At 46.0% G+C, this 25,943-nt stretch overlaps 6 protein-coding genes across 8 annotated transcripts; 2 read left to right on the forward strand and 4 right to left on the reverse strand.

Annotated features, from left to right (window-relative positions):
• Positions 1 to 830: 830 nt before the first annotated feature.
• Positions 831 to 4,922, reverse strand: LOC101765373 (glycosyltransferase family protein 64 protein C5). The gene is made up of 4 exons (XM_012844903.3): positions 4,314 to 4,922; positions 4,098 to 4,220; positions 3,067 to 3,234; positions 831 to 2,981 (listed from the first exon to the last, which is right to left on the reverse strand). Exons 1-4 carry the CDS (start codon positions 4,581 to 4,583, stop codon positions 1,293 to 1,295), a joined length of 2,250 nt encoding a protein of 749 aa, XP_012700357.2. The 5' UTR covers positions 4,584 to 4,922; the 3' UTR covers positions 831 to 1,292.
• A 350-nt stretch (positions 4,923 to 5,272) lies between these two features.
• LOC101765778 lies at positions 5,273 to 7,445 on the reverse strand. The gene is made up of 4 exons (XM_004961309.3): positions 6,890 to 7,445; positions 6,784 to 6,812; positions 6,051 to 6,107; positions 5,273 to 5,712 (listed from the first exon to the last, which is right to left on the reverse strand). The coding sequence occupies exons 1-4, from the start codon at positions 7,386 to 7,388 to the stop codon at positions 5,506 to 5,508; spliced, it is 792 nt and encodes a 263-aa protein (XP_004961366.1). The 5' UTR covers positions 7,389 to 7,445; the 3' UTR covers positions 5,273 to 5,505.
• A 2,509-nt stretch (positions 7,446 to 9,954) lies between these two features.
• On the forward strand, positions 9,955 to 13,181 carry LOC101766197 (protein REVERSION-TO-ETHYLENE SENSITIVITY1). 3 transcript variants are annotated; one of them, XM_004961311.4, is made up of 3 exons: positions 9,955 to 10,094; positions 11,467 to 11,836; positions 12,521 to 13,181. In XM_004961311.4, exons 2-3 carry the CDS (start codon positions 11,555 to 11,557, stop codon positions 12,938 to 12,940), a joined length of 702 nt encoding a protein of 233 aa, XP_004961368.1. In that variant the 5' UTR covers positions 9,955 to 10,094; positions 11,467 to 11,554; the 3' UTR covers positions 12,941 to 13,181. The 3 variants fall into 3 exon arrangements, with proteins under 3 accessions (XP_004961368.1, XP_004961369.1, XP_004961370.1); XM_004961312.3 differs by having other exon boundaries at positions 9,973 to 10,249; XM_004961313.3 differs by having other exon boundaries at positions 9,973 to 10,136.
• Positions 13,182 to 14,457: 1,276 nt separating this feature from the next.
• LOC101767418 (nucleosome assembly protein 1;2) lies at positions 14,458 to 18,074 on the forward strand. Its single transcript, XM_004961314.3, has 11 exons — positions 14,458 to 14,669; positions 14,761 to 14,804; positions 14,933 to 15,028; positions 15,793 to 15,885; positions 16,160 to 16,271; positions 16,396 to 16,460; positions 16,588 to 16,772; positions 16,869 to 17,046; positions 17,135 to 17,178; positions 17,329 to 17,500; positions 17,591 to 18,074. The coding sequence occupies exons 1-11, from the start codon at positions 14,606 to 14,608 to the stop codon at positions 17,657 to 17,659; spliced, it is 1,122 nt and encodes a 373-aa protein (XP_004961371.1). The 5' UTR covers positions 14,458 to 14,605; the 3' UTR covers positions 17,660 to 18,074.
• Positions 18,075 to 18,906: 832 nt separating this feature from the next.
• Positions 18,907 to 21,939, reverse strand: LOC105913464 (probable ADP,ATP carrier protein At5g56450). The gene is made up of 2 exons (XM_012844784.2): positions 21,314 to 21,939; positions 18,907 to 19,743 (listed from the first exon to the last, which is right to left on the reverse strand). The coding sequence occupies exons 1-2, from the start codon at positions 21,668 to 21,670 to the stop codon at positions 19,117 to 19,119; spliced, it is 984 nt and encodes a 327-aa protein (XP_012700238.1). The 5' UTR covers positions 21,671 to 21,939; the 3' UTR covers positions 18,907 to 19,116.
• A 176-nt stretch (positions 21,940 to 22,115) lies between these two features.
• Positions 22,116 to 25,928, reverse strand: LOC101768228. The gene is made up of 7 exons (XM_004961318.4): positions 25,754 to 25,928; positions 25,135 to 25,253; positions 24,281 to 24,363; positions 23,901 to 24,022; positions 23,276 to 23,440; positions 22,595 to 22,688; positions 22,116 to 22,491 (listed from the first exon to the last, which is right to left on the reverse strand). Exons 1-7 carry the CDS (start codon positions 25,782 to 25,784, stop codon positions 22,281 to 22,283), a joined length of 825 nt encoding a protein of 274 aa, XP_004961375.1. The 5' UTR covers positions 25,785 to 25,928; the 3' UTR covers positions 22,116 to 22,280.
• Between the last annotated feature and the right edge of the window lie 15 nt (positions 25,929 to 25,943).

A 25,943-nucleotide genomic window follows, 5' to 3' on the forward strand; every position in this document is an offset into this window, starting at 1 on the left:
GTTTTTCTTTCTCGCTCTCTAGAACGTATCGGAGCCTGAAATTTCGTATGATGACGTGCAACTTCATTTCCCGTGCACACGATTTTTCTCGTGATTTTAGCGCATCCGAGCCGCCGTGAAACCGCGATTTGGGGATCTTGGGGGGTGGTCGGTATCTCATTTGCCGTTCACATGCATTTTTCTGTGGTTTTCGCGCATCCGCTCAGCCATCAAATCGGGATTTTGTTGATCTCTGGGTGGTCGGTTTTACATCTACCGACCACCCCGGGGCATCGCAGGCCGGCAAGGCAAGGCATGGCGGCCTGCTTGTGCCTGGTGGCCAAGCGGCCGCGGCGCGCGTGTAATACGCGGAGGCGCACTAGGACGCGCTGGCGTCCTTCTACCCTGGCCTGTCTCGGCGGCGCTCGATCTCGGGCCTCCCGGCGCGTGGTCTCGCCACGCACGGCGCGCACCAAGCCTCAAAGCATTCCATGCCGGCGCGTGCACTGCTCCCTGGAGCTGGAGGCCTGGACTAGATGACGTGCTGGCCTGCTGGGGGCGGGTAATGCTCGGGACGTGCTCACGCCCGGTCGCTGGTGGCGCCAAGCCGTGCGTGCGCAGGCGGTGAAGAGTGGTCACCGCATGAGGTGGCAACTGCAGTACAGGAAACTAGACGGACACAGCATGAATCATGCATGGTCAGAGAAGCTGAAGCCAATGAGCAGACAGAGATCTTTTTTCCCAGCAAGCAAAACAACGCGGATTTTAGAAGCAGAACGCTGGAACGAACAAACGCGCTACCATACAATCTACTGGTAAACCAAAGATTGGGAAAGGCACCCACAGGAGACTGAAAGAGTTAAAACTACGAGCTGCAACCAAATTTTTATGTTACAAATTCGTTTAAAAAAAATGAAAACTATTATGTTACAAAAGAAGCGAAAAAGAATCACACAACACGCGAGCCCAATCTTGGGGGAGAAAATGTACACAAGCTACAGAGATAAAGGAACCCAACGATCCGAACTTCCCACCCATTATGCAGTTTCCAAACTCTTCTTTTGCTTCACATTTTACTGCACTGCATTTGGTCTATTTCAACATTAGCTTCTAAAGGTTTGAACAATGATCCACCTTAATCTACACAGTTCTAGGCTTCTAGCGGAATCTAATAGGTACATCACAAACCAGGGCATTTTCTACCAGAAAGGTTATAACTTCTCCCCATGCTACATAACTTTACATGGGATCAACAAATAAAAATCTTCACCAAGCATGTGTGTTTGTTTGTTCAGTACTGCGCCTTTGTCGCACTATTTATCCCAACCATCTTCTCGCATGCCAAACTCCCATTTCTGAGGGAGGGGGCCATATATGGAAGAAAACTTCGACAAGCAATTTGTTCTGATATCATAGTGCTTCTGGGTGTTTCGGCTGATTGCAGCAGAAGAAAGCTTGGATGTGTCAATAGCCCATGCCGGGTGGACATACTCCACGGTCCTGAAGGAGTCTGTGGTCCTGGAGGAGCTTGCATTAGCATACAGAAAATTCATGAGCACGTCCTCACAGTTGAAGTTCTTGTGCACATAGTCCCTCCCTTCACGAGCTTCCTCGCTCCAGTACTTCTTGAATGCAAACTCGCTGTCCATGAAAGCAGCTCCTGTAAGGATCAGATTGTATCCCTTCTTACCCCTAGCATATCTCTCATTCCTGTACTGCAAAGGGTTGCCATCTATCATCCGAGGGTAAAAGCCTACCATCCGCTCAGGGTGTTCTCTCCAGACCTTAAACCCTTTCTCCAAGTCAGTGCAAGTCATCATGATATCATCATCCAGTTCAAAAACAGCTCGCGTCTTTATCAGAGGGTCAACCCTGAATCGGTTGTTAAGAGAATTGATCTCTTCAACTCGTATCCTGACAGGAACAGTAGAATCAAAGGCATCACTGCTTGGAGGATTACCTTTGTTCCAAACAACAACTATCTCCCTTACTGACTCACATCTGGAGTAGTGTTCAACAAATAGCTTCAGGTTCCAGAGACGAGCTTCATATGTCATTGTTACCATTGTGAATTGAGAGTGTTGCCCTTGATATGTGTATGCCTCTTCAGCACCATTGCCGCCGCATAAGAAATGCACAGCAATGCACACATTCACGATACCAATTAGAGCAACTACCCAAAAGAACAGCATATTGGACCAGGTCTTTTCATTGAGTCTTGTTTTGGTAGCAGAGATATATCTGCCAATATTGGTAGAATATCTGCGGACTTTCTGGTTGAAGCGGTTGCCAGGCAAGATGCGAGATAATTCCCCCCTTGTCAGAGCAACCCAGAAGTTTGGAGGAATATAGCAACTGATTGCACCTTTCACAAAACCCACAAAAAAAACAAGAGCAATGGCTAACAAGAAGCCTATGTAACCAAAGAGAGAACGCCGTGTTGAATCGCCTGAAGGGACACGATCACCATCCATTACAGCAATCCATCCACCAGAAGCAAGTTGTTGTGCATCCATGTGATGGTACCTCATGCCATTCCAGGCATTTCTACCTTTCTTTGGCTCTTCAATCCCAAGTTTTACAGGGACCTCTTTGTATTCTTCCTTGGTTAGCTTTTCAACTCTGTATAACTTAACCCTCCTTCCATAGGTACCACTGCAATCCTGACCTGGGCGATACAATGATCCTTCAAATATGAAGAGCCTCCCACCATTTCGAGCTCCCAAACTTTTGTCTGATTTGTAAATAGGGTTTTTCTTGTGCTCGGTCCAAGGACCAAGAGGAGAGTTACTGTACCAAATCTCAAGTTCTGCATTCTTCTCAACACCATACCGTGTAAAATCAGAAGCAAATAACCACCAGTATCCCTCAAATTGGACTAGTGAGGCATCAATAAGTGGCTTATTGACAAGCACCTTCTCCAATGTCCATTCAAGGGGAAACTTAGTAGCACGATAAAGGCGCAGCTCCTTCTTTTTGTTTCCCTCTGGCATCATATAAATCTAAAAGAGAGAAAGTTAGTTTACTTATATCTTCAGAAACGTCCATTAACATGTCAAGTAATAAGTATGACGGTCAAGGATCTACCTCATTCTCATATTTGAACACAAATGGATATGACAGATGCCATGCCTCATCTAAAGCAATGCCTAGAAACTCCCATGTTGCACCTTTATCGAAGCTTCTTGCAACTCCAATATCACCTTGCATCGAGGCTGTTGTTTTTGTTTCAAAGAAAAGAAATAGTGTATCCCCCTACAAGATGCATAGTACAATATCAGACCAAGAATTCCAGAAAACAAGCAAAGGAAGGCATGAGATGTTAGTAGCAGTAGCGACTAGGGAGGGAAAGACATATCCCTAGAAAATAGTATCTTAAACACAAGAATGCTACTCACTGGATTGAGTCCTAGCAACAATTAATGCATTTCTAGTTGATAAAATACCATTTGCAAAACTTTCTACTCTGGCTTGGTTGTAGCTGTACATATTCAACCAAAGCATGATGATTTTATCAAGAAGACAATGCCAATGAGGCCTTTGTACAAATCAAGTTCTAGATTAATGGTTTCAAACTTTCAATGTACCTAAGCAAGCATGTCATGGTGTTCATCTCAACAAGATCGATCCTTCCCCCAGCTACAGCACCTTAGGTCGTCATAAGCTAGAATTTGGTTTGAACCATACTTGCTTACCGGCGCATCATAGACTAGTAACAGGTACGAGATGAACTTAAGTACTTAACTTTGCATGCCTCAACTGAAAGTTACACGATGTTTTTCACACAATATTATTAAGGAAATGACAAAAAAAGGGGTACCTAGGTAATCAGCTAAACAGTATGTGCCTGAGCAAGTTGACTTCTCTTTGACTCCTCTATGCATCCCAAAATCAAACTTCAAGCCCTCCAAAATCCCCCTGTATGGGAGCTAAATTCAGGAATTTGGCTACTGCCACCAATTCAGCCAGTCAACCTGAACTTTTCCTATTTCTACTCAACGATTTGTTACCGTAGCTCAGCTAATTTACAAATCATTGCTACATCCACACAGCAGAATTCTTTTTGAATGGAAACTCAGCAGAATTCCACCCCGGGGAAGAGCAGCAGCAGCGCTCACCTCGACGTAGAGGAATGGGTCGGCGACGAAGTTGCTCGGGTACCCCGCCTCCGTCGGGGTCGCGCAGGTCAGCACGGGGTTTGCCACCGGCCACGCCGAGCTGTTCCCATTGCTCCTCCCTTCCTGCCCACCAAAATTACGCACCAGTAAGCACCCCAGGCGCCAACCCAGCACGCGAAAGGCGCTGCCTTAAGCAGAGCGCCGCACGCCACTCACCAGCTCGATGGGCCGTAGCTCGAGGGGGCTGCTGCCGTAGAACATCCCGACCGACCACGACCCCTCGCCGTCGGGGCGGCAGCCGGCGGCGCCGGAGTCGGGGAGGCGGAACGACGAGACCACCACCCAGAAGTACAGACCGCCCACGACCGTCGCCGACGCCGCCACGGCCAGCAGGAACGAGGCGGCCGGCGAACGCGCGACAGCCGCGCGCATGCTTCTACCCGGCGGCCTCATAGCTCCTCCTCGCCGCGCAGCTTGGCCAGCCATGCCCCGCCACCCCGCGACCGTTGCATCGACCGCCCGATCGGATCCCGGGGCTGCGCCCGCGCGGAATCTCCTCTTCGCTCCTCCAGAGCCCCCCGCCGAGCTGGATCACCTCCACTAGCCCAATTAATTAAGCACGGAAATGCGAGGCGGCTGCGGCCGCAGGGGGATTAGCGGGCAATTAACGCGTGATTATAGTTGGACCGAGGGGGGGATTAGCGGGCAGCAGCTTGCAACAAAGCCAGAGCAGCTTCGCTGTCCTAGCGGCGAGCTGCTTAGTGGGGGAGGTTGTGTGTGACGACGAAAGAAAGGGGGCGGACGGCTCGGGGGTGACCTGGATGCGGCGTTCGGATCCTTGGACTTTATAGGTTGGATGGAACGGGGAGAGGTTTTCCAACAGGGACGGCGGAGACGGCATGTTTGACCGGAACCAGCACGGGTTTTGATTTCTTTTTTTTTCCTTCCGGGTTTGGAACATTCTTCTCTGAGAGAAAATCTAAAATCCTTCATTTTTTCAGAACTGGAGATTTTTCTTTGTGACAGGAAAGAAGCGCATGCCTTTGTCCTTCCTACAGTATTTCTACCACACGATTTCTTTTGATGCCATGATTTTCTGCAGCTTCCGGGACATGCCCGTGACGCTTTGGCATGGCAAAGCTTCCCCTTGCGAGAACTTTGACCCGGGACCAAAATTTGAGAAGTCAATCCATTCGCAATTTTTCAATTTTGGGCCGAGCACCATAAATTTTTCACAAGAACTTGTATCTAAAATATCAGTACTACTGTGCTACGTATGGTCAAATATTTACATTACCCTGATGGATCAAAAAATCCCAAACAGAAATGGAAGCATCCACCATTTACAAAGGCAAGAACCTGTAATACCATCTTCCATCATCTGAAAATCTATCCACGCTTTCCGTTGTTACGACAGATCAGGTTCTCCACAGAATGCATCAGGCTCGAAAGACCTTGCAGCAGCATCACTGTACACTCCAGGGATTGCTCCTCCACCAGTATTTTCATACGGTTCCTTTGGGTTTTCAGTATTGACGTAAAGAAGAATGCAAAGGATCAGGGAGCCTGCCAGTCCCACCAAGGTGAACTTCACTCTGTTCAGCACAGGCTTGACCTGGAGCATAACAAAAAAAAATAATAATAATACAGTGCTTAGCAGCCATGTAAGAGATTCTTCTCAATGATGCTATGAGGTTCTTTTTTGTCCATTTCTAATGTGTCAGAAAAGGACTATGCAGATAACACCCCCGACATCCAGAGCACGGATTCATAATATGATCATATTCTCTGAAGGGTTTCACAGCTCATGCCATGTGCGTGTACTGTTTAATATCCATTTCCTAAGCTTTATAGCATAGAGCTGTTTCTCAATGAAAACAAAGCAAATAAAAAGCTAATGATAACAAAAAAAAACAAACATTGAATTCTCGAAGTCAACAAGGACAAACTTACAGAAAATGAGCCCAGAAGCCGATCACGAGCTAGAACTTCTGGAGTTTTAACCCATATCTGCCAGAAGAAAAAAAACAATATTAGCAGAAAGACCTAATTCTGGTTTAGTGATGAGTTAAGTACGCTGAATTCCATGCATACAAAAATCCAATCAGAAAAATACACATACTTGTCGAGAATCACATCAACAGAGTGGAAACACAAAGACATCAAGAATGTAGACGACTGTCTACATGTTATGAGGATGAAAATAACTCTGCATCACAACATCATCATTTAGTGGCCAAGGGAGCATGTGCGCAAGATGATGAGCGGCCTAGATAGACCATGTGGCCACAATGGCATGTGGGGAGGCCTTTCCTGGCCAAGAGAGCACTTGTCATAATATGAAACAGCAACAGATTAACACCTCTCCACTTTTTATTACTGGATATCAATAATATCAGGCTTGATAAAGATGAGCAAGAGAGCCACTTTTGTTCGGTGGCACTGGTTATATTCCTGAATCCTGATTCTGTGATTCAGGTAGCTTTCCTAGATCATAATCATATTCCTTTCTATTTCACTAAAAGGATCAAGGCCTAACTAAGAAAGTCAGATTTTGATGATATACTGACACCTCGCAGCAGAGTTCAACCACAGCGGAATGCATTTTAGTTGCACATGATTTTTGTTAACCATGTTAATGCTAGATCAAATACCAGAAATGGAGCGATCGAAAGAGACATCTCACCTGTCCGTCATACCATCCCGTCTCTTCATCTGAATCAAATAAGATACGGATTTCAGACAACTGCAGTGCAAACTAACAGGAAGGCGAACAAATTTGGATTCCTCACACTCCACTGTGGCGCTGAGCAGGCGGTTGCCGACGTAGGCCCACCCGAGGTACATCCGCACCACGGCCAGCGTGACAGCGAGGATCCCGGACCCCGTGGCCCCGAGCGCGAGGTGCACGGCGTCGCCGCCGGCCCCACCGCGGCCCCCGAAGGCGGCGACGGGGAGCCCGACGAAGAGCGCGAAGGCGGCGCCCGTGAGCGCGAGGCGGGAGCAGTAGACGCGGAGGTCCCCCGCCGCCCAGGAGAAGGGCAGGGAGGACGCGAGCGCCTCGTACTCGTTCACGGGCCGCTGCTCCGGCGGGACCGGGCACCACTCGGTGTCCGGCGAGGAGAAGCTCCCGTTCCGCGACGGCGGCGTCGCGAGGCAGCGCTGGCGCGGGGGCCGAGGCCGAGCGGCCCGCCGCGCGCCGCTCGCGGGGACGGCGGGGCAGGGGTTTTGGGGCGGGGGGAGCGGGAGGAGGCGCGCGTGGAGGGGCGGGGAGGAGAAGGAGGCGGCCATGGGGGGGAGGGAAGGCGAGCCGCGAGCGCGGGTGTTGTGAGCCGGGAAGCAACGGCTCGGCGAGTCGGCGTCGGTTTCGTTCCCTCGCCTCGTGGCGTTTGCGTGGCCGCCTCTGCTCTCGTTTTGCACTTCCGTCGACTTCGCAGACACAGTGACACGGACGGACACTCTACGGAGACTGGATGAAACCGGTCCAAGAATTTGTGAGATCTTTCGGCTTTACGTGGGCCATGTGCCAATGCAGCCCACTAGCATAGTAGCACATGGCGTTCAACCATGCCAATAGTCACCACTTTAGGCCCACTTGACCCATTTGGCACATTTGAAAGGAGCGCAACAGTATTTTATTGATGGTTTTTTTTCGTACAGAAACAAAGAGTATAGTGTTTGTTATGGATCCAATACAGTGTCTAACTCACATCGAACGGTAGACACACATATACGCTCTACGCCACCACCCGATTCAACCTCATGTTAAATTGTGGCGAGATATAGATCTACTGCTTACATTGTATATCACGATGATACACTTCTGTCTCGGTCCACAATTGAACATTTTTACTTGATGCGATCCATGACCGTAAGTATGAAAAGTAGAGAAACACCGGTAAAACAGACCCGTGTTATATTCCTTCCTTCCATAGATCTTCATATGACTAGCACGAAGAGCATGCATGCACAACCTTTTTCACGTTTCTCGGACTGCATTTCTTTGAAATGCACCCACCAATCCTAGAAGGAAACTTGCCCTACAATGTACACGTAGCATTTTCCACCCATGATAGAGCACTCTACTAAACCTCCTTGGAGTAACAACACTTAGGGGGTGTTTGGATACGAGGTGCTAAACTTTAACAGTGTCACATCGGATGTTCGAATGCTAATTAGGAGAACTAAACATGAGCTAATTATAAAACTAATTGCAGAATCCTGTGTTAATTCGCGAGATGAATCTATTAAGCCTAATTAATCCATCATTAGCAAATGGTTACTGTAGCACCACATTGTCAAATCATGGACTAATTAGGCTTAATAGATTCGTCTCGCAAATTACACTCCATTTGTGTAATTAGTTTTGTAATTAGCCTATGTTTAATACTCCTAATTAACATCCAAACATCCGATGTGACAGGTGTTAAATTTTAACACCCCAGAGCCAAACAGGCCTTTAATTACTAGGATACGATCATCCATTTCGTGCTCCTAAGTAGCACAACAATCATCGTGCATGTCCGCGCCACGCCCCCTGTTTTATTAATTATTTGGATCCCAAAACTAAAATTTCTTGTAATTTGGATACTTACTAGGAAAGCTAATTATTGACTAATTGCTGATCTAATTACATATACCGGCTAATTGGTCCCACTAGTCATGATTAGTCTATATTTAGTCTATTGTCACATTCAGGACTAAAGTTTAATCCTTCTCTATTAATCCATCCAAACAGATCTATAATGTTCTAATGTCCTAGGCATACTAGCAGTTCTGATTTCTTTGGGAGCGAATGTTCTTTTCTTTAAGCTATGCGTTGATGATGAACGATTATTCTCCCAAAAGGGGATACAAATATCTACTAATCGGTGATGTGTCGACACGGCAAAAACCATCTTTTGAAAAAGGTAAAACTGACCTGTATTTAATCTGGATTGTATCAGAAAAAGCGGCAAGCTTTACATCTAGGGCGGACGGCATGCTGCCACGCCTCTGCTGCTCCGCTAACCAGACGCCTAGACGCCTACTTTTCTAAGTTCCGAGTTCTAACAATAATTAATCAGCTAAAATCCTAGCTTAGCTACCGAATCACACGATCACTGCCACTTCATTTGATGCGATTTTTGTGGGAGATATTTTTTTTGCTTAAGTGCTAATCATGCTACCTGCAGATGATGCCAGATGCTTGCGTGTGACAAGCCTCTCTGGCCTCTAGCAAATCTTTTGCCTTGACAAGCAGTCTTAATTTCGGATATTGATATTCCAGACGTCTCGCACCTACAAGTTCTTAATTAGATGAGTGCTTGATGTGGTTATTACTGTGGCTTGTCACAATTCTATCGGCTACATGTACTGATCTACATGGATTGGAGAAAAGGCTTGTAGCTTTGCCAAACTAACGCGTGGCAGTGAACCAAACGTGCCGTTTCATTAAGAATATTTTGCTTTTTTCACTCGTGAAGCAACTAAGCAAGCAAATCCTTCACAAATGGAGTACTACTCATTTACTCCACTAATCTCTTGTCCACGTCATCACTCGCGCAATCAGATCGCATGCTTGAAAGCAACACCCTCCGGAATCCAGACCGCTCGTCCAATGCAGCTGCTCAAACCAACGGCGGATCGTGGATCGTACCGACCCGCCGCGTCCGAATCAAACACACGGACCCACAGTGTCCTGCACTGACACGAGAAAAGAAAAGAAACCCCTCGACCCAACCCGACACCAGGGCCCACATGTCATCCTCCGGGAGCGAGGCGTCCCGGGGTGCGCGTAGCCTCTGCTGACACCCGCTCCCCAGGTGCATGCACCTTCCCCACCTTTCCTCCTCCCTCCTCCCAAGCACGCTATAACAACAGCTGCCGCGCTGCGCCTCCTCCTCCCCAATGCGTCAAACACTTGACCTGCACTCCGACAGCGGCGGTGGCGTCCCAATCCAATCCACCCCCGGCACCCACCCAATGCGGCTGCTGAGAAGGATCCGGCTGCTTCTAGTGAGTTTCGTTCGCTCCATGGCTTTCCAAATCGCAGTTCAGGTCTTCTGCCCCCCCTCGTCCCCCTCCTTGCTCCTGCTCTGTGCTTGGGTGCGTGTTGCTAGCTAGGATCTTCTTGGATTGAGAAATCTTGGTCCTTTCAGTCATCGAGGAAGGTGAGCTTGGAGGAGGCGCCGTTCTTGTTTGTAGGCATGCTTGCTTGGGATTGGAGGTCCCGTTGTTCAGTGCTTTGGTACCGTAGATGGATGTTGTCTTACTGCATTAGTACTAGGATCCTTGGATTGCGCGCAAAGAGAAGTGTAACGGGTGAAAGGGTTCGCGTAGAAAATGGTACTAGGAATCTAGGATCATTGTTTGTTGTGTTTAGGTTTAGGTTTTCGTGCTGAGTTGCAAGATGATCTCTTTAGAGTGATCCTGAATTTTATATTAGTGTGCGTTTTACATTGCCCTTCACCACCAAAGAAAAGGGAGTACACTGTACAGCGCCAAAAATATCTGAACCCTGTTTGCGTGTGTAACCGATCGGTAAGAAAGTGATGAGCGATGGCATAGCCATGCTTGGGGGACTGATTTGTCGGTGGAATTCAGAGTAGAAATGGATGCCAACGGGTTAGTGAAATGGCATGCAAAAGCAGCTTTCAGTCTGAAACTCTGAATTCATTGCTGGTGCATTCTGTTACCTGTATATATGATTTTACTTCCTTTTATGGAATCGGTGGGGGTGAGGCTAATTAGCAGACTACGTTGTGTTGATATGGTGAACAAAGAACAACTTTTTTCTCTAGAACTGCAGCTACATCTGAATATTCTATTTGCAAACTTGTGTGTTACTCTTAACAAAACTCAAATTTCAGGCGTGGACTTCGTTCATCTTGTATACTTGTCTGCTCACTTACAATGTTATTTGATTACTAACAAGCTGGTAACATTGTCGACATTTATTACCAGACTTATTCTAGTTACTGCAGTATTAGTAAAGAAGTGATTTAAATACTCAATTGTCGGCTCTATACTGAGGACATGATTATCTGCATGATAAAAAAAGCAAATGAAAACGCTAGGTGTCGTCCTAATCCTACTGCTCTTTATCCTTCTAGTTAGTGTTTGACATTTTTGCGAAGTTGTCAATATCATACTTATTTCTAAAGATTTGCTGCTACCATCTTCTCTGCATATCTAACATTTTTATTCCTGTTATTGTCATCTTTTTTAAAAAGAAAAATGTTATGTCATTGTTTTCGTAAAGCCACCAATGTGCCCAGATATTATGTGCTCATCATTCTGTATCTGTTTTATTCTGCCCTAGAGTAGAATGTATGATGATCATACAAGTTAATGTGCACAACTTGAGTGGTGCTTAATCTTGTTCTAGGTTTTGAGACCATGACATGGAAGTTAGCAGTAGCGGGTTATGTTTTATAGCACAAGGAGCATCTGTGTAGCTAAAAGAATTGCTTTCAATGGAGCTTGAAGCCACTCCGGACAATGAAGTATTCAGTTCAAATGATGAGATGCAGGAGTTGTGGCCACTGGGAGAAGTAGACCCAAAGAGAGCAAGGTTCCCTTGTTGCATTGTCTGGACTCCTCTTCCTGTAGTTTCTTGGCTGGTTCCCTACATAGGGCATGTGGGGATTGCCCGGGAGGATGGAACTGTCTTGGACTTTGCAGGTTCGAATTTGGTGAGTGTGGACGATCTTGCTTATGGTTCTGCAGCAAGATGCCTTCAGCTTGACATGAAGAAGGTATACATAATGCTCAATTGCTCGCTCATTCCCTCCCAGATTGTGTTTCTATATTAAGATTTCAAAGATCTATAGGACCAGGGGATGTAAGGTGGGATCCTAAGTTTGCTTTGTAAAAAATACCAGCACTAGCTTTCAGAGTGCAGAGGTCGTGCTGACTCTGTTCCACACCACGCTACTGAATTTCAATCTTAACATGGTGTAATTATGGCATTCAATTCAGTACGCTTCTCCTCTAAGTAAGCTATAATCATCACTTGTTAGTAGGATAGCGCACCAGGCATAACATATGCTTCTCTGTTTGATATCATACCATTTTATTATGTTCACTTTTCCTGCACTTACCCGTTCAGACAGACATTTTCGTAAAACAGGCTGAAAATGGTTTGACAACTTTCTCACTAGTGCAGAACTCTTCTGATTAGTTTTTTTTTTATCGGAAGAATGCTGATTAATTAACAAAACGTTCGGTATATCTTTCCATGCCTATATGCTGATCAATTTCCTTTGGAACGAAACTGTTTTCACACAATTTAGCATCTTTATTACCTGACAAGTGACAACCTACTTCAGTTCTGTTACTTCTGCCCATACTTCTTCATCATTATCAAGCTTTGAATAGCTGAACCTGTGCTCTACTGACTGCTGAGTTGGTTCTCTGTCGTGTGAATTGTGACGATCCAGTGCTGCTTCCCTGCCAACCTCGCGGCGCACGTGTGCGCGAGGTCCCACGAGCACTCGGAGGCCGGGACGGCGGTGTCGTGGGACGACGCGCTGCGGTCGGAGGCGCGGCGGTTCGAGCACAAGTGCTACAACCTCTTCACCTGCAACAGCCACTCCTTCGTGGCAGACTGCCTGAACCGGCTCGCCTACGGGGGATCCGTGGGGTGGAACGTGCTGAACCTGGCGGCGCTCGTCTGGCTGCGCGGCCGCTGGCTGGACCGGACGGCCGCCGTCCGGTCGTTCCTCCCGTTCGCTGCCGTCTCCTGCGTCGGCGTCTTCATGGCCGGCTGGTCGTTCCTCCTGGGCATGGCCGCCTTCTCGCTGCTCCTGCTCGGCTGGTTCGTGCTCGGCGTCTACTGCTTGAAGGGCCTCGTCGGCTGACCGACATTGATCGCGGAGTCACGGTCACGGCTTGGCTGGCTGAGCATCGGGCTCGAGTGAGAGCGAGCCCGGGGGAGACTGAATTTTTTTAGCCTGTTTTGATAGGGGTTCGGCAGGAACTTAAATATATTTATAAATTTATACAGTCTAGAGCAATCCTCATCTTTCGAACAAGAGTAGAATAAATAAAAACTAAAAAAGTGCATTGAAATGTGACCGACGGAGATTTCATAGTTTTATACACTGACAGGGTACTGTGCGTGTGAATAAGAGCATTGAATGTGTACTCGCTGTTTCATCTTTCATGTAGTGCGTACGGGTCGATCGCCGTTGCGAGTAGAAGACTCGATGGAATTGGATGGATCCGCGACCTGAGTACCTGACTCACGTTCACGTGTGGTTGCATTCCGCCATAAAAGCATTGGTGGCATCATTGAAGGCCCCCGCATGACGGAGCACGGAACGCAATGAGTGACTGGCCGACTGACTTGCCAGGTCGGCTTCCGCCCATGGCAGCCGGAGACAGCGAATGAGAGGGCCGGGCGGCCGGGCCAGGATGCAAAGCGTACGCGCACGGACCTGCGCGCTGCTCGGCCAGCACGGCAAGGATTGGTTTGCCCCTGCAAGGAAGGCAGGGAGTCCCCTACTTTCAAGGAAAAATCTCGTGCTTGGGCTCGATTCTTTATTTTCATACCACGCTGCTGTGCGTTTTCCGCACATGCGCGGATCATCGCGTGAATGGCTTGCTTGGCTTTGCTTGAAGGCGTCATCAAAGTCCCTAGCAAAAGTGCATTACGAGAGATCAAAGACCTGGTGATGACTCGTACAAGTTTTTTTTATCAGCATCGCGGATAGGTTTAGAAACCAATTAATCGTATGGCTTTGATACACTTCATTCTAAACTAAAAATGTCGGTAGAAAAATATATGGCACAGGAAATGTGATCAAGCTCAAGCATCTAAGACCATGTTTGTTTCCGTTCTCTCAGCTATGCTTGAGTTATAATACAAGCAAAGATTTTTTCACTTCTCACTTTTTGCTTCTTATAGTTCAAATCTTGAAGGGACTTACCTCGTTTACGTAAACGAGAATCTAGAAAAGCAAGCTTATTTTCACCATTAAGCCGCTCCTCGTTGTGACAACCTTCTCGGGAACACAAGCGAAGTTATTTTCAAAACGCTTTTGTTCTCATATTTCTTTGAATTGCTTCAAGATGATTCTGCAGCCGATTCCCCGTGAAATTTTATACTAGCACACTCCTCGCAAAAAATAATTCCTCGCCAAAATTTTATACTACTAGCAAACGGGCCTTGACCACTGGACAATTTGTAGGAATATTCCAGCATCTCGCTGATTTACAGGTGGGCCCGGAAATACGCTTTCTCTCTCCCCCGACCGCGCCGCTCGCGAGTCGCGAGTCCAAACTCCAAACCAAACCGGCGCTTCCCCCCACAATCTTCCCGAGTTCCCACGCGCCCGCTATAAATCGCAGCCCTCAATTCCCCACTCTTTTTCTATCCCCTCCTCCGCCACCCCCTCCCTCTCCCCCTCAACCCAAGCGCCCCCTCCCGCCGCCGCTAGGGTTTCTCCTCCCCTCGCCGCCTCCCTCCCCCAAATCTACCCACCGAAGCTTCTAGGGCCTCGCGACGCCCCTCCGCAGCAGCCATGAGCGACGGCAAGGACTCCCTCGACCTCTCCGGCCTCGGAGCCGCCCTCCCCAACGCGACCGGTTCGTTGCTTCGCCCCTCGATTTCTATCCCTCGGCTGTTAGTTTTGCTGGAGGCGTGGTGTCTGATTGGTTTGCTGTGGTTCCGATGCAGAGCTCAGCGCGGAGGACAAGGCTAACCTTGTTGCGTCGATCAAGGTGAGGTTTCTAATGCATTTTTCGGCGGCGGTTAGGTGTTTTTTTGGTTGGGTTCTGGTCGGGCTTGTTGCCGGTTTGGGGATTTTTGGGTGAACTGCTGCTGATTCGGTGTTTTTGCGGTTGTTTAGAACACGCTTGAGGGATTGGCGTCGCGGCATATCGACGTGCTTGAGAGCCTCGAGCCCAAGGTCAGGAAGCGCGTCGAGAAGCTCAGGGAGATCCAGGTATGGGTGCTTCCACACTTGTGATGAGATACTGTTGTTTCTGTGTTGGTTTCTGCCGTTGTAGCATGCTTTGGTATGGAGCTTGTGTGGTACTAAATCATTATTTGTCTCTAATCGAGCGTGGGTTATGTAATTGTGACGATACTTGTTGTAAACCGTTGCGGGATGGTATGCATTAGGCACAGAATTTGTAACCTTAATAGGAGCAAGGGCTGTTTCAATATTATTAGGTTGCGCTGTTGTTTGTTAACAGTTCGTGCTCACTGCCTTGCCTTTGATTATTACTAGAAGTTCTGGAGATATGCCATTGTGTCACTCTTGTAACATCATGTTTCATGCACTGGTTGGTACTTATGCTTAGTTGTGTGTTTTAGCCCTTTTTCTTAATAGAATGTACGGTTGTTTTAATTTAAAAAAAGAATGTACGGTTGGCTCCTGAACTCATTGTGTGTGTGTGTGTGTGGGGGGGGGGGTTGCAGAATTTTGGAAAGAGTGTGATACCTATACACTTTATCTTTTTAAATCCATCGGAATACCTTCGTCCTTGGTGTATGAAGCTTCGTTTCTTGATTGGTTGATAGTTCTCTTTTATGCATATGTGATTGGACTTGTTACCTTGTGCGACATACTGTCATGCAGCTCAATCACCGATGCGTATCTTCTGATTCTGTATTACAGTAATCACTTAAGTAGTGCAACCTGGATATCTAATGCTCTAGATACAATTTGTGGTGAGTTCTACTTATATGTTTACTGTCTTCCAGGGCCAACATGATGAACTTGAGGCAAAGTTTTTCGAGGAGAGAGCTGCACTTGAAGCTAAGTATCAGAAGTTGTATGAGCCACTTTACTCAAAGGTAAGTTTGTTCATGTCTTCAATAATGATGCCTTTGTATATGCTGTCTTCTGTTTTATAACATCACCAAATTGTATTTTTAACTTCTGAACTGTTCTGAGAAACTCATAACTCTACCGTAGCAATAGCCGCTAGATTAGCATGTAGACAAAAGAGATGGATATTACTTTACATGCTCCATACAATACATGCATTCCCTCTTCAATATTTATTTGATGCCAATATGCCATGGGCTATGATCCATCTGACTGTTTTATTGGTCCTGAAATCGACAGCGTTATGAAATTGTCAATGGTGTGATCGAGGTTGAGGGTGTCAAAGAAGAAAGTGCAGCTGAAACCCCTGCAGAGCAAAAGAGTGGAGATGAAAAGCCTGCCGAGCAAAAAGGTGAGCATAGATTCCACATGTGTAAGATCTCTTTATCCCCGTTGGATAATGAAACTCTGCATCAATGATGAAACATATCATCTTGGTTTTTCTTTTTTACTTAAAATACAATGCTTCACTGCAGAAGAAAAAGGTGTGCCTGCTTTCTGGCTCAATGCAATGAAGAATCATGAAATCCTGGCTGAGGAGGTGAAGTCATGCATCTTTGTGCAATTTTTCCTTCTGAGAACTTTCGATACGTTGTTCCAACTTATTGTCCCTTCATACATAAGCATTCTTTTGTTGGCTGGAAATAATTCTGGTCCTTCCATTTCAGATCCAGGAGAGGGATGAGGAAGCTCTCAAGTACCTCAAGGACATCAAGTGGTACAGGATCAGCGAACCTAAGGGTTTTAAGCTTGAATTTCACTTTGATACAAATCCATTCTTCAAGAATTCAGTGCTTACGAAAACATATCACATGATTGATGAGGATGAACCAATTCTAGAGAAAGCCATTGGGTACTTAACATTTCAGCTCTCTTGGAGTTAATTTTTTCTTTCAGATGGATGGAAATTTTAACTAATGCCTATGCTCATCAAATTCTTGTTTTTCAGTACTGAAATTGAATGGCACCCTGGGAAGTGCTTGACACAAAAGGTTCTTAAAAAGAAGCCAAGGAAGGGGTCAAAGAACACTAAACCTATCACAAAAACTGAAGATTGTGAGAGCTTCTTCAACTTCTTCAGTCCACCTCAAGTACCTGATGATGATGAGGAAATTGATGAGGATACAGTAAGATCTTAGCAACTGTACCTGCTTTTATGGTTGAACACGCATGCATGACATAACTGAACTTGACTTGACGTTTCCTTTTCAATAGGCTGAACAGTTGCAGAACCAAATGGAGCAAGATTATGATATTGGGTATGTTGTTCTGTATTCTGCATTACACGTAGTGGCTGCTGTGTGGTTACAATTTATACTTCTGTTAATCAGGGATTCAATTAATCTTCTGATACAATAAGATTTAAAGCTCGCTTCACTAGTTCTAAATTACCCTTCTCTATTTTCCAGATCTACCATCAGAGACAAGATTATACCACATGCTGTCTCATGGTTCACTGGGGAGGCTGCTCAAGATGATGACTTTGAAGGCCTTATAGATGGTGATGAGGATGATGATGAAGACGACGAGGACGATGAAGATGAAGAGGATGAGGAAAGTGAAGATGATTATGATGCCAAGGTATGGAAACCTTGTCTCTAAGAAGGAATAGCTTTTCTACACCTTCTCTAGCTTCAGAGTATGACATTTTTGCTTTCCTCTTTGGAGCAGAAGACCCAGGGAGCTGCTGGAGGGGAAGGGCAGCAGGGTGAACGACCCGCGGAGTGCAAGCAGCAGTGAGGTGAACGACCTGTGGAGTGCAAGCAGCAGTGAGGTGCTGTGCATCGAATGCTTGCAGACAGCGGTTCTGGAATGATGGAAGTTTGGTTCTGCTTGATGCAATGTCATTGAGTTGGTTTTGTGGAGCCCTTGGGGGGGCGCGTGTTGGTTTTGTGGAATTGGTGGGGGGATTTTTCCGGGACATGGTATCATATGTTGGTAGTTTTGTCACTTGCTGTATTGGGTTTCAGATATTATGTGCTCTGCTTATGCTTTGAGTGATCATTGTCGCCAGTCTGGTATCTTATTGCACATACCTCTGGCATAGCGTGCTGTACTTCATAAAGCGTGTTGCGGAGAAATTTTGCTCTAGGGATTTAGGCTAGCATTTTGCCCGACTGTTTTTGTGAATTTCATCTTACGCAGCGTCTTACAATTTAGAGCTTATATGTTACTCTACAACTTAATGTGAAATGCTGTGACCCGTGCTTCAAACTGCTTACGAGGCCCGCTTGGCTGAGCTCTCCATTCTTTAGTCCGTTTCAGCATGCCTCGGGTTTGCATTGTTCCCCTGTTCAGAGAATTGAGCCGACACTGGGACTGGCAGCTGAAGGAGAATTCTTAAACCGTTCTAAGAATCTCAAGAGTCTCAAAAAAAACCCAAACAATTGGTTTTGGACCTTGCCAAAAATTATTGGGGAAAAAATAAACTTGTCACCCAACAGTTCCTAAAAAATCAGATCCAAAAAAATTAAGTTCCGCGCCACATCTATGAACCCACTTTTGTTTTTTCCACGTGAAAAAAATTGACGGCGCTTTTACCCAATGAAAAAAAGGATCGGGATGTTTTTTCCCCTCGTTCGATGTCTTTTTTTCCCCCCCTCGCTCCGCGGATTGGGAGTGAGCAGGAGCGGTGCAAAAATAGCTCAGGTTGACGTTAGGATTGGACGCACCAAAAAAAATAGGCATTTGTTTAGACAACTGTCGGAGTAACTATTAGTTCCTAAAATCAAGTTTTAGGAATATATTTTGATCTGCTATCCAACAGCTTCTAGTTCCCAATCTAAAACACAACTGAGGTGATTCAAACGCCATCTGTGGGCTGTGGCATCAGAAAAAGTCACTGTCATAACAATTATCTAACGAAAGTTTGCAACAACATACAGAGGTAGGCACGTTTACACTGAGGCCGCAAAGTTAATGGTTTGTTGAAACATCGAACCGATGGGCACTCAGGCAAAAGAGAAGAGCTAACACCCTCCATAAGGTAATAAAAGAGAAGAAGATCTACCACAAGGTGAAATGAACAAGCTACATTGTTTAGAACCATGAGGCTCAGTTGCATCAAACTGGTTAGTAAGAAGTAGGAAACCAGCATCCAATTACAAAATGCTCGAGCTGCTGCTCCCTGTACCTTTGGCCTAATCCCATCCCCCCATGTTGAATCCAAAAATCCGTAAAGAACCCCTCTATAGCTGTTACAACCTACCCCTATCCATGAACTTCTTGACCTCATCATATAAAACGAGTATGGCAGCCGCACCAGTGCTCCTAAACATGTTAGACAGCGCCCCGCGGTAGAACGACCTAACACTCTCCAGCCTGTATATCTTCCTCCAGCAGTCGAGGGTGCTGCTGTACATCTGTACCTCCATCCCCGACTGCATCATCATCCTCCGCCGCACGGTGTCCAGTGGGTAGGAGATAAGCCCTGCCATGGACGTTACGGCCTGCGCTGCAACCCAGCGCTGCCACAAGGGGGACTCCAGAGGCACCAGAACATCCTTGGCAGTGTCAAAGCCGCCAAAGTACAGGCCCCGGTGGACGACCATCCCATGGAGCGATGCTGGTAATCCCCTGTAGATGCCTCTGATGCCATTTTTCTTGTATACGGTTTGGATGAAATGGCGAATGCCTCTGAACTGGCGGGTGTCTGTCCGGCCAATATCCGCAGCAAGACGAGTATGAGCAATATCGAGCGGATATATGAGGACCAGGGTAGTACATCCGGCAGCAGCCCCAGCAAAGAAATTGGTAAGAGCGATAGAAGCAAACTTATTGTCTGCTGAGGTTCCGGCATCTTTCAATATGCTCCTGTACAGATCCTGCAAGAATAATGCTAATGGATCAGAAATAACCATCTAAGTTCTGAGAATATCCTTCTAGTTTTACTCATACTATTGGTTAATTAAGAAAATTGAACGTTGGTACTCATGTACAAGGAACATGTAGCATGCTAGCTGCAAAAGGTTGATGCAAAAATATCTTAAAGACAGGCCTATGAGAGGCAATGCCCCTATACAGTGCAAGTTCAGCTGGTCTCTGAGACTTAGTTATTTTGCCTGGATATGGCGCATCATTTAGGGTCCTAACCACATTAACTTCCAAGTTCTAACTGAAGGCTTTTCAAAACTTTTGAAGGTAAAGAACAGCAGATGCATTTATGTATTGGTAAAGAAAAACTATTGGTTTGGTTACAGACTTGGTAAAACACTGATAGTATGTATACTATGGACTTCACTTCATTGTCGGTAATGCTCACAAAATCAATTAGTGTTCGCATCGCAACATGGCACACCTTCCAAAAACACGTTACAAATTGTAATAAGTACAGAAAGATGACATTATGAATCTACAATGTCTGCTATCTTCCAAAACCAGTGTCAACAATACCATGCCCATAGATGCTCCAGAAACTACATCCGGGACTCTATTATTCATTCAAGACAATAACTGTTCTTTAAACATTGCCTTTTGTCATCTTGTGTGAAAACTGTTCGACAGTTCTAATCTCTAGCAACCAAGCTTTTGTAACAAACTATTATGCACGATTAGTTTATAATTTGACACCGTTAAAATATATGTCAAGAGAAACAACAACAAATCAATATCCAATGAACCCACGAGTAGATCCCTAGATCTTTTTTTATCAGTTAAACAATTTTGATGGAATCCAGAAACCAAGCATGCATTGTAGGTCAGCCCAACAAGGTATGACAACATAACAATATTAGCATAATACCAACCAAGAATCAATAGTCAAAAGTCTGCTCATGGTTCTGGATCCTTGAGAGAAAAAAATGATTACTCCAAGTTCACATATACAATTAGTCTAAAAGTGCAAGAATATATGCACACAAAACACCATTCATTATTCAGGGGTACTTGCTAGTATCTAGTGCTCTCTATGACAAGACACATGATCCCTTTATTCTCATTCTTTTGCCATTTGTGGTGGCATGGTAAACATTTATCTCTAGAAAGCGAAATCCCACCAAATCTCATCTGTTGCAAACAAAGAATGAAGAATCAGCAGCAGCAACCTAATATTCTTTTATTCGCACCGCACGCCGCAAGCACAGACATGGATAGTACTCGATGCCTCCCAAGGTCCCAAACGAAGGAAACCACTACTGTTGCTGTTCCATACTCCTGACAAGCTTACATCATAAACACAATACACCAAGCACATGGATGGAAACAAGGATTGAAACCACGCACCTAAAATAAAACAAAAGAATCACAGGATTGCATCTGATCCAATGTCCTCAGACAACACCTCACGGAAATGACAGTTCTAGTAGCTTGTAATGCACGAGAATCGATGGAACGAAAGCGATCAGATAAAAGGACGGTGGGGGGGTTTGCGGGCTCGGGAAGGGAAGGGAAAGGAACCTTGAGCGAGAAGTTGAGGGCGACGGAGGGGTAGTACCGGATGACGGCGGTGCCGTTGCCGCGCCAGAGCGAGAGCACCCCCTCGTCCCGGACGGTGCGCGCGACGCAGTCGGCGAACCCCCGGAACCTGCGCGCCCTGCCCAGCAGCGCGGCGTTGCCGTCCTGCGTCTGCAGCAGCAGCTTGACGCGCTCGATCGGCGCCACCACCGTGTGCACCGCGCCCCCCATCACCGCCCCCGCCACCAGATCCCGCTCGAACTCCCACACCCGCCCCGCCGCCAGCCCGCGCTCATCCCGCTCCCGCCGCCGCCCGATGGACTCCTCCACTCCCGCCCGCGCCGCCGCCTCCTCGCTCATTCGCCTCCCCCCCTTCCCCTTTGGACTCACCCAGCTCGCTCTCCTCCCCCCTGCGGCCTGCGCTGTGGCCTGTTCGGGCGCGGCGTCCAGAGTCCAGACTCCAGAGCTGAGGGACCCCGCCTCAACAAACACTAGTACTCGGCTACTCGATTCGGCGAGCGAGCGCGTGCGTGCGTGCGTCGCATCGGACTCTTGTTCCGGCTCGGGTCGTTCCGGGTTGGGCTCGACCACTTGCGTCGGTTTGGGCTCCGTGAGCGCATCGGGATGGGGCTTTGGCGATGCGTTGCGTCGCGTGTCCTCCTCTCTCCATCCATCGATCGATCTCGATCCTATCCAAAGGGGCCCACCTGTCACTCTCACTGCGAGCAAGCAACACGAGTGGAGGTCTCTCGCTTTCCTGATCGGGGCCTGGACAGTTGTGTGCAACCATGAATGGATCAGTCTATCAGATTGGATGGCTTGGCTGCCACTGACTTTTTTGAATCAGACTCTCACGCTGATTTGGACACCAGATCGTCGAGCAACTCGAGTTCTGGATAACGCCATATCCATTCGGATTGGAACAAGAAGGAATTTCAACAGGCTTGTTCACACGAACGGCCGCAGCGCTCTACAATTTCGGACGCAACGGCGACGTGCTCTGGAGATGGGACCTCCTGACGAAGCCCAGCACGAGCGAGGTCAGCTCCTGCTCGTGTCCGGCGTACCGGTGGTTGGCCTCGGCGAGGATGCGCAGCTCGTGGTTGGGGATGTAAGCCGCGAACTGCCGGGCGTCCTCCGCCGGGACGATCTCGTCTCTGGCGCCGTGGACCGTGAGCACCCTGCGCATCGGAACAGATTCCTCCATCAGGGAAAGGAGAAGGGGCAAATTATCTGTTGAAGACTTGAAGTGTTGGTTTGAGGTGTAAGAGGTGTGTGCGTCACCTGCAGTCTTTGCTGATGGCACGACTAGAAAGAAGGGTATCGGTGCTCAGCCGATCTTCCAGACTCGCTTTCGACACCCGGTACTCGAACTCCCCTGCGTAACAACCAAAACATTGCAATAAGCCTGTGACTTTACAAATGAATCCTGATGTTTCTAGCCTGCATTGATGTTTGATGCCGTAACTAGGGCTTAAAGGTGTTGCACATTGTAATCCATCATAGGTTGAGACTAATCCCTAAAGATAAGGCTTTAGATTTTCTGCGGTTAAGTTTCTAGCTGCTCAGTAGACTAACTTTATGGCATCTGCAGTGAACCGAAAAAGAATAAAGCCATCATTGGCACCAACCCTGTTAAAAAAATTAATGCATCAAGGCCTACTGCATCATGCTAGTGGCATAGTAATCATTCTATCAGTAACAAAAAGGCACTCCAATACAGCTGTAAGCGCTATGAGCACCCACTTTATATAATCGTTCTACTAGGTTGGCATATGTCCTAGCTTGGCAAGGGTGAGCCAAACCACCGACAGTATAGTTTAACTTTTGATAGTTACAAGATTGACACAAGATCAGATGCATTTCTTTGACCTTGTACTATTTAATTAGAAAACTTTACAATATTCAGTTAAATTAAAGAGTTATAGCATTAACAGAAAAGGATACCACAAAGAAAGCTTATACCTTTTTTATTCTTGACATCTATGTACCCATCTTTATTTATTCTCTGCATGAAATTCTTCCCAAGGCGGCCGTCAATACCTCGCTCTAATGCAAATCGGCCAGAAATGTTCACAATAATGGGGACATCATGGTACTTGGAAGCATACAGAAGCACAGCATTTCCTCCTGAAGGTAAGGAATACAACTAATAAGACCATATAATGTCAATTGCGTTGTCAATTACTCACAAAGATGAAAACACATCATGAGAAAAGGAATGTCATGCAAACTTGGCCAAGTATTTTGAACAATAGGAATAATGTCAAGTCTGAAATTATTCTCCTGCAAGCAATAGTGGCACCAAAATTTAAGGGATATCAGAATACATATACATGGCAGGTATGGCACACTAAACTACTAAAATGATTACTTTCAGTTGTAGTGAATGTTCCTCAACTCGACCTTCCATGAAGCAACAAAATCTCAGTACTTCAACTTTGCATCCCTACCTAATTCTGATGGAAACTATGCATGCTAATGCAATTCTCAGCATGAACATACACTTTATTGTGCATAATTGGAATCAACACAAAAGGAGAACTTAGTGGATATAAACAGTGTTTGGATATGTCAACAGCTTACATACCTTTGCTATGCCCAATAAGTGCAATTATGTCATATTTTTGTTTTGAGAAATATAATACTACAGAGCGCAAATCAGCTGCCTCTTTTCTGTAGCTTCCATATTGGAATTCACCTTCACTTTCCCTTTTAAAAAGAATGAGAAAAAAATTAAGTATAACACAAGAAGACAAATTCAATATGGCTGTCAGAACAAAAGTTACTCAAGGAACTTTGTGTTTCTAGTATAGAAATTTAATTGGAGAAAATGTCGCTTTTGCCAATAGCTGACATGGTATAAACGACATGGAAACAATTTAATTCAACGCTAACAGTAAAAGTCTGCAATGACGTGATATCATGCCATATGCTATGGGCACCACAAGGTGTTTACAGATGGCTTACCCATTTCCAGAAAAATCAAACCGAAAAGCACTAATTCCTTCCATTGTGATGGCAACAGCAAGGTCAACCAAGATGCTGTCATCCTGCAAGTTTTATTGAAAAGTGCCAGACTATTAATCGTGATGGTAATGTACAGTGCTCAAGAAGAAACATATTAACTTTTTATTCTTTCACAATCCTTTCTGCTCTATTTTGTGATTCCCATGGGATTTCATATCTAACCTACCGCAACCTGCTTGGATCAAAAAGCTTCATGTTATTATTGTTGCCATACATTGCATGTTATTATTGTTGCCTTAAATTGAGAATATATCCTTTCTTTACAGTAAGAATAGCAACACCATATCGCACTTTTGATCTGTATCACATTGATATAAGAAGATATACTGTACATCACAGGTGGAACAAATTTGCACGAGAAAAAGTTTTCCAAAAAAAAAGAAAGAGAAAGGGAGATAGAAAAACAGTTGGGCCAAGGCTGTTGAAGCATCTAGAATGTTATATCTTCAAAGAGAAGAATAAAAATAAAGCAACAGCACCTCAATCCCACTCAAAAGAATAATCTTAGCAGACCAAATATGAAGCCATACAACTTTGGATCTTTGATATTCAAACAACTATATTTATACTCCTATTTATCACTTCACTCACATCCTCATAAAGTACACTCACAGGGAATTAGTATCAAAGAGAATTAGGTACCCTTGTTGTTCCAACAATATATTATATGACAGTAACACAACTGCACAAGTAGGGGGAAAACAACATTAAACATATAATAATCTTTAGATGGCTATACTCAATATCTTAATATACTTAAATGCAAAAGTTTCCTAGAGATGGTACAGACTTGCCTTTGTGGCTCGGAATCCATGACAAAGGATCACAAGTTTCTTTGAGCATGTTTGATGTAATAAACCAACAAGCTTCTCCCCATGCTGGTTTGAAATCAGAACTCTTTGTTCATAAAGAACTGTAAGCCACATGTTCAAACCATCATACAAGTACAAAATCAGAGTAGGAAATAACATTCGGAACCAAATGTGTTACAGATTCTTAATAAGGACACCGACTTCAGAGAGCTCAAGCCTAAGTAAGTAGTCTTCACAAAATCAACTATGTCAGGCAAACCAAAAGGACTTAGCCTGTTTGGGCTAGTGCAGGCTCACAATCTGACCTGTTTCAAAGTTGAACAGTAGGGAAGTAGCCAAGACATGCTACGCACTGCCTTAAAACCATATTAAATCTCTAGAATTGTGACTAAAATTCTGAAGTCCACCCTTTGTATTTTCTATTTTGTAACTGGGGTTGATCATGCAATCTCCACAATTAAACTGAGGGTGCAAAGTCCTGATATCATGCTACCCTATAACATGTCCCTAATCATATAATCACGGGGGAACGAACAGATCGATTAAGAATTTAGTCACCGATATAACCCTTTCTCGAGCTCGCGCGGGGGGGCTCTCATACCTGGGGACTGCGGGTGTTTCTCCGGCGGCATGGACGAGGACGTCAGGTGAGAGTCTCGAACCCCGAGTCCCGACCAGCTTGCCTTGCCTCAAAGCCCAGTCTCCTACGAGATGCGTGGCTCGCCGGAGGGGCGCGCGCGGAGGGAGAAGAGGCCAGGAGCCCAGGACCCTCAGCGTTTGCGAGCAGAGAG

Source organism: Setaria italica, chromosome III (genome assembly GCF_000263155.2).
Source record: "Setaria italica strain Yugu1 chromosome III, Setaria_italica_v2.0, whole genome shotgun sequence".
NCBI lineage: Eukaryota > Viridiplantae > Streptophyta > Magnoliopsida > Poales > Poaceae > Setaria > Setaria italica.

What these genes read in the sequence shown, in the direction of transcription:
- LOC101765373 (XM_012844903.3), bottom strand. Translation starts at nt 4,583, where the DNA reads ATGGCTGGCCAAGCTGCGCGGCGAGGAGGAGCTATGAGGCCGCCGGGT. An exon ending in ACCCATTCCTCTACGTCGAG is followed by an intron (nt 3,235 to 4,097) that starts GTGAGCGCTGCT and finishes TGCATCTTGTAG; the next exon opens with GGGGATACACTATTTCTTTT. An exon ending in TGTTCAAATATGAGAATGAG is followed by an intron (nt 2,982 to 3,066) that starts GTAGATCCTTGA and finishes TCTCTCTTTTAG; the next exon opens with ATTTATATGATGCCAGAGGG.
- LOC101765778 (XM_004961309.3), bottom strand. Translation starts at nt 7,388, where the DNA reads ATGGCCGCCTCCTTCTCCTCCCCGCCCCTCCACGCGCGCCTCCTCCCG. An exon ending in GCTCAGCGCCACAGTGGAGT is followed by an intron (nt 6,813 to 6,889) that starts GTGAGGAATCCA and finishes TATTTGATTCAG; the next exon opens with ATGAAGAGACGGGATGGTAT. An exon ending in GGCTTCTGGGCTCATTTTCT is followed by an intron (nt 5,713 to 6,050) that starts GTAAGTTTGTCC and finishes GTTATGCTCCAG; the next exon opens with GTCAAGCCTGTGCTGAACAG.
- LOC101766197 (XM_004961311.4), top strand. Translation starts at nt 11,555, where the DNA reads ATGGAGCTTGAAGCCACTCCGGACAATGAAGTATTCAGTTCAAATGAT. An exon ending in TTCAGCTTGACATGAAGAAG is followed by an intron (nt 11,837 to 12,520) that starts GTATACATAATG and finishes GTGACGATCCAG; the next exon opens with TGCTGCTTCCCTGCCAACCT.
- LOC101767418 (XM_004961314.3), top strand. Translation starts at nt 14,606, where the DNA reads ATGAGCGACGGCAAGGACTCCCTCGACCTCTCCGGCCTCGGAGCCGCC. An exon ending in AGAAGCTCAGGGAGATCCAG is followed by an intron (nt 15,029 to 15,792) that starts GTATGGGTGCTT and finishes ACTGTCTTCCAG; the next exon opens with GGCCAACATGATGAACTTGA. An exon ending in GAGCAAGATTATGATATTGG is followed by an intron (nt 17,179 to 17,328) that starts GTATGTTGTTCT and finishes TCTATTTTCCAG; the next exon opens with ATCTACCATCAGAGACAAGA.
- LOC105913464 (XM_012844784.2), bottom strand. Translation starts at nt 21,670, where the DNA reads ATGAGCGAGGAGGCGGCGGCGCGGGCGGGAGTGGAGGAGTCCATCGGG. An exon ending in CCCTCAACTTCTCGCTCAAG is followed by an intron (nt 19,744 to 21,313) that starts GTTCCTTTCCCT and finishes TTATTCTTGCAG; the next exon opens with GATCTGTACAGGAGCATATT.
- LOC101768228 (XM_004961318.4), bottom strand. Translation starts at nt 25,784, where the DNA reads ATGCCGCCGGAGAAACACCCGCAGTCCCCAG. An exon ending in ATGGATTCCGAGCCACAAAG is followed by an intron (nt 24,364 to 25,134) that starts GCAAGTCTGTAC and finishes TAAAACTTGCAG; the next exon opens with GATGACAGCATCTTGGTTGA. An exon ending in AGATGTCAAGAATAAAAAAG is followed by an intron (nt 22,689 to 23,275) that starts GTATAAGCTTTC and finishes GTTGTTACGCAG; the next exon opens with GGGAGTTCGAGTACCGGGTG.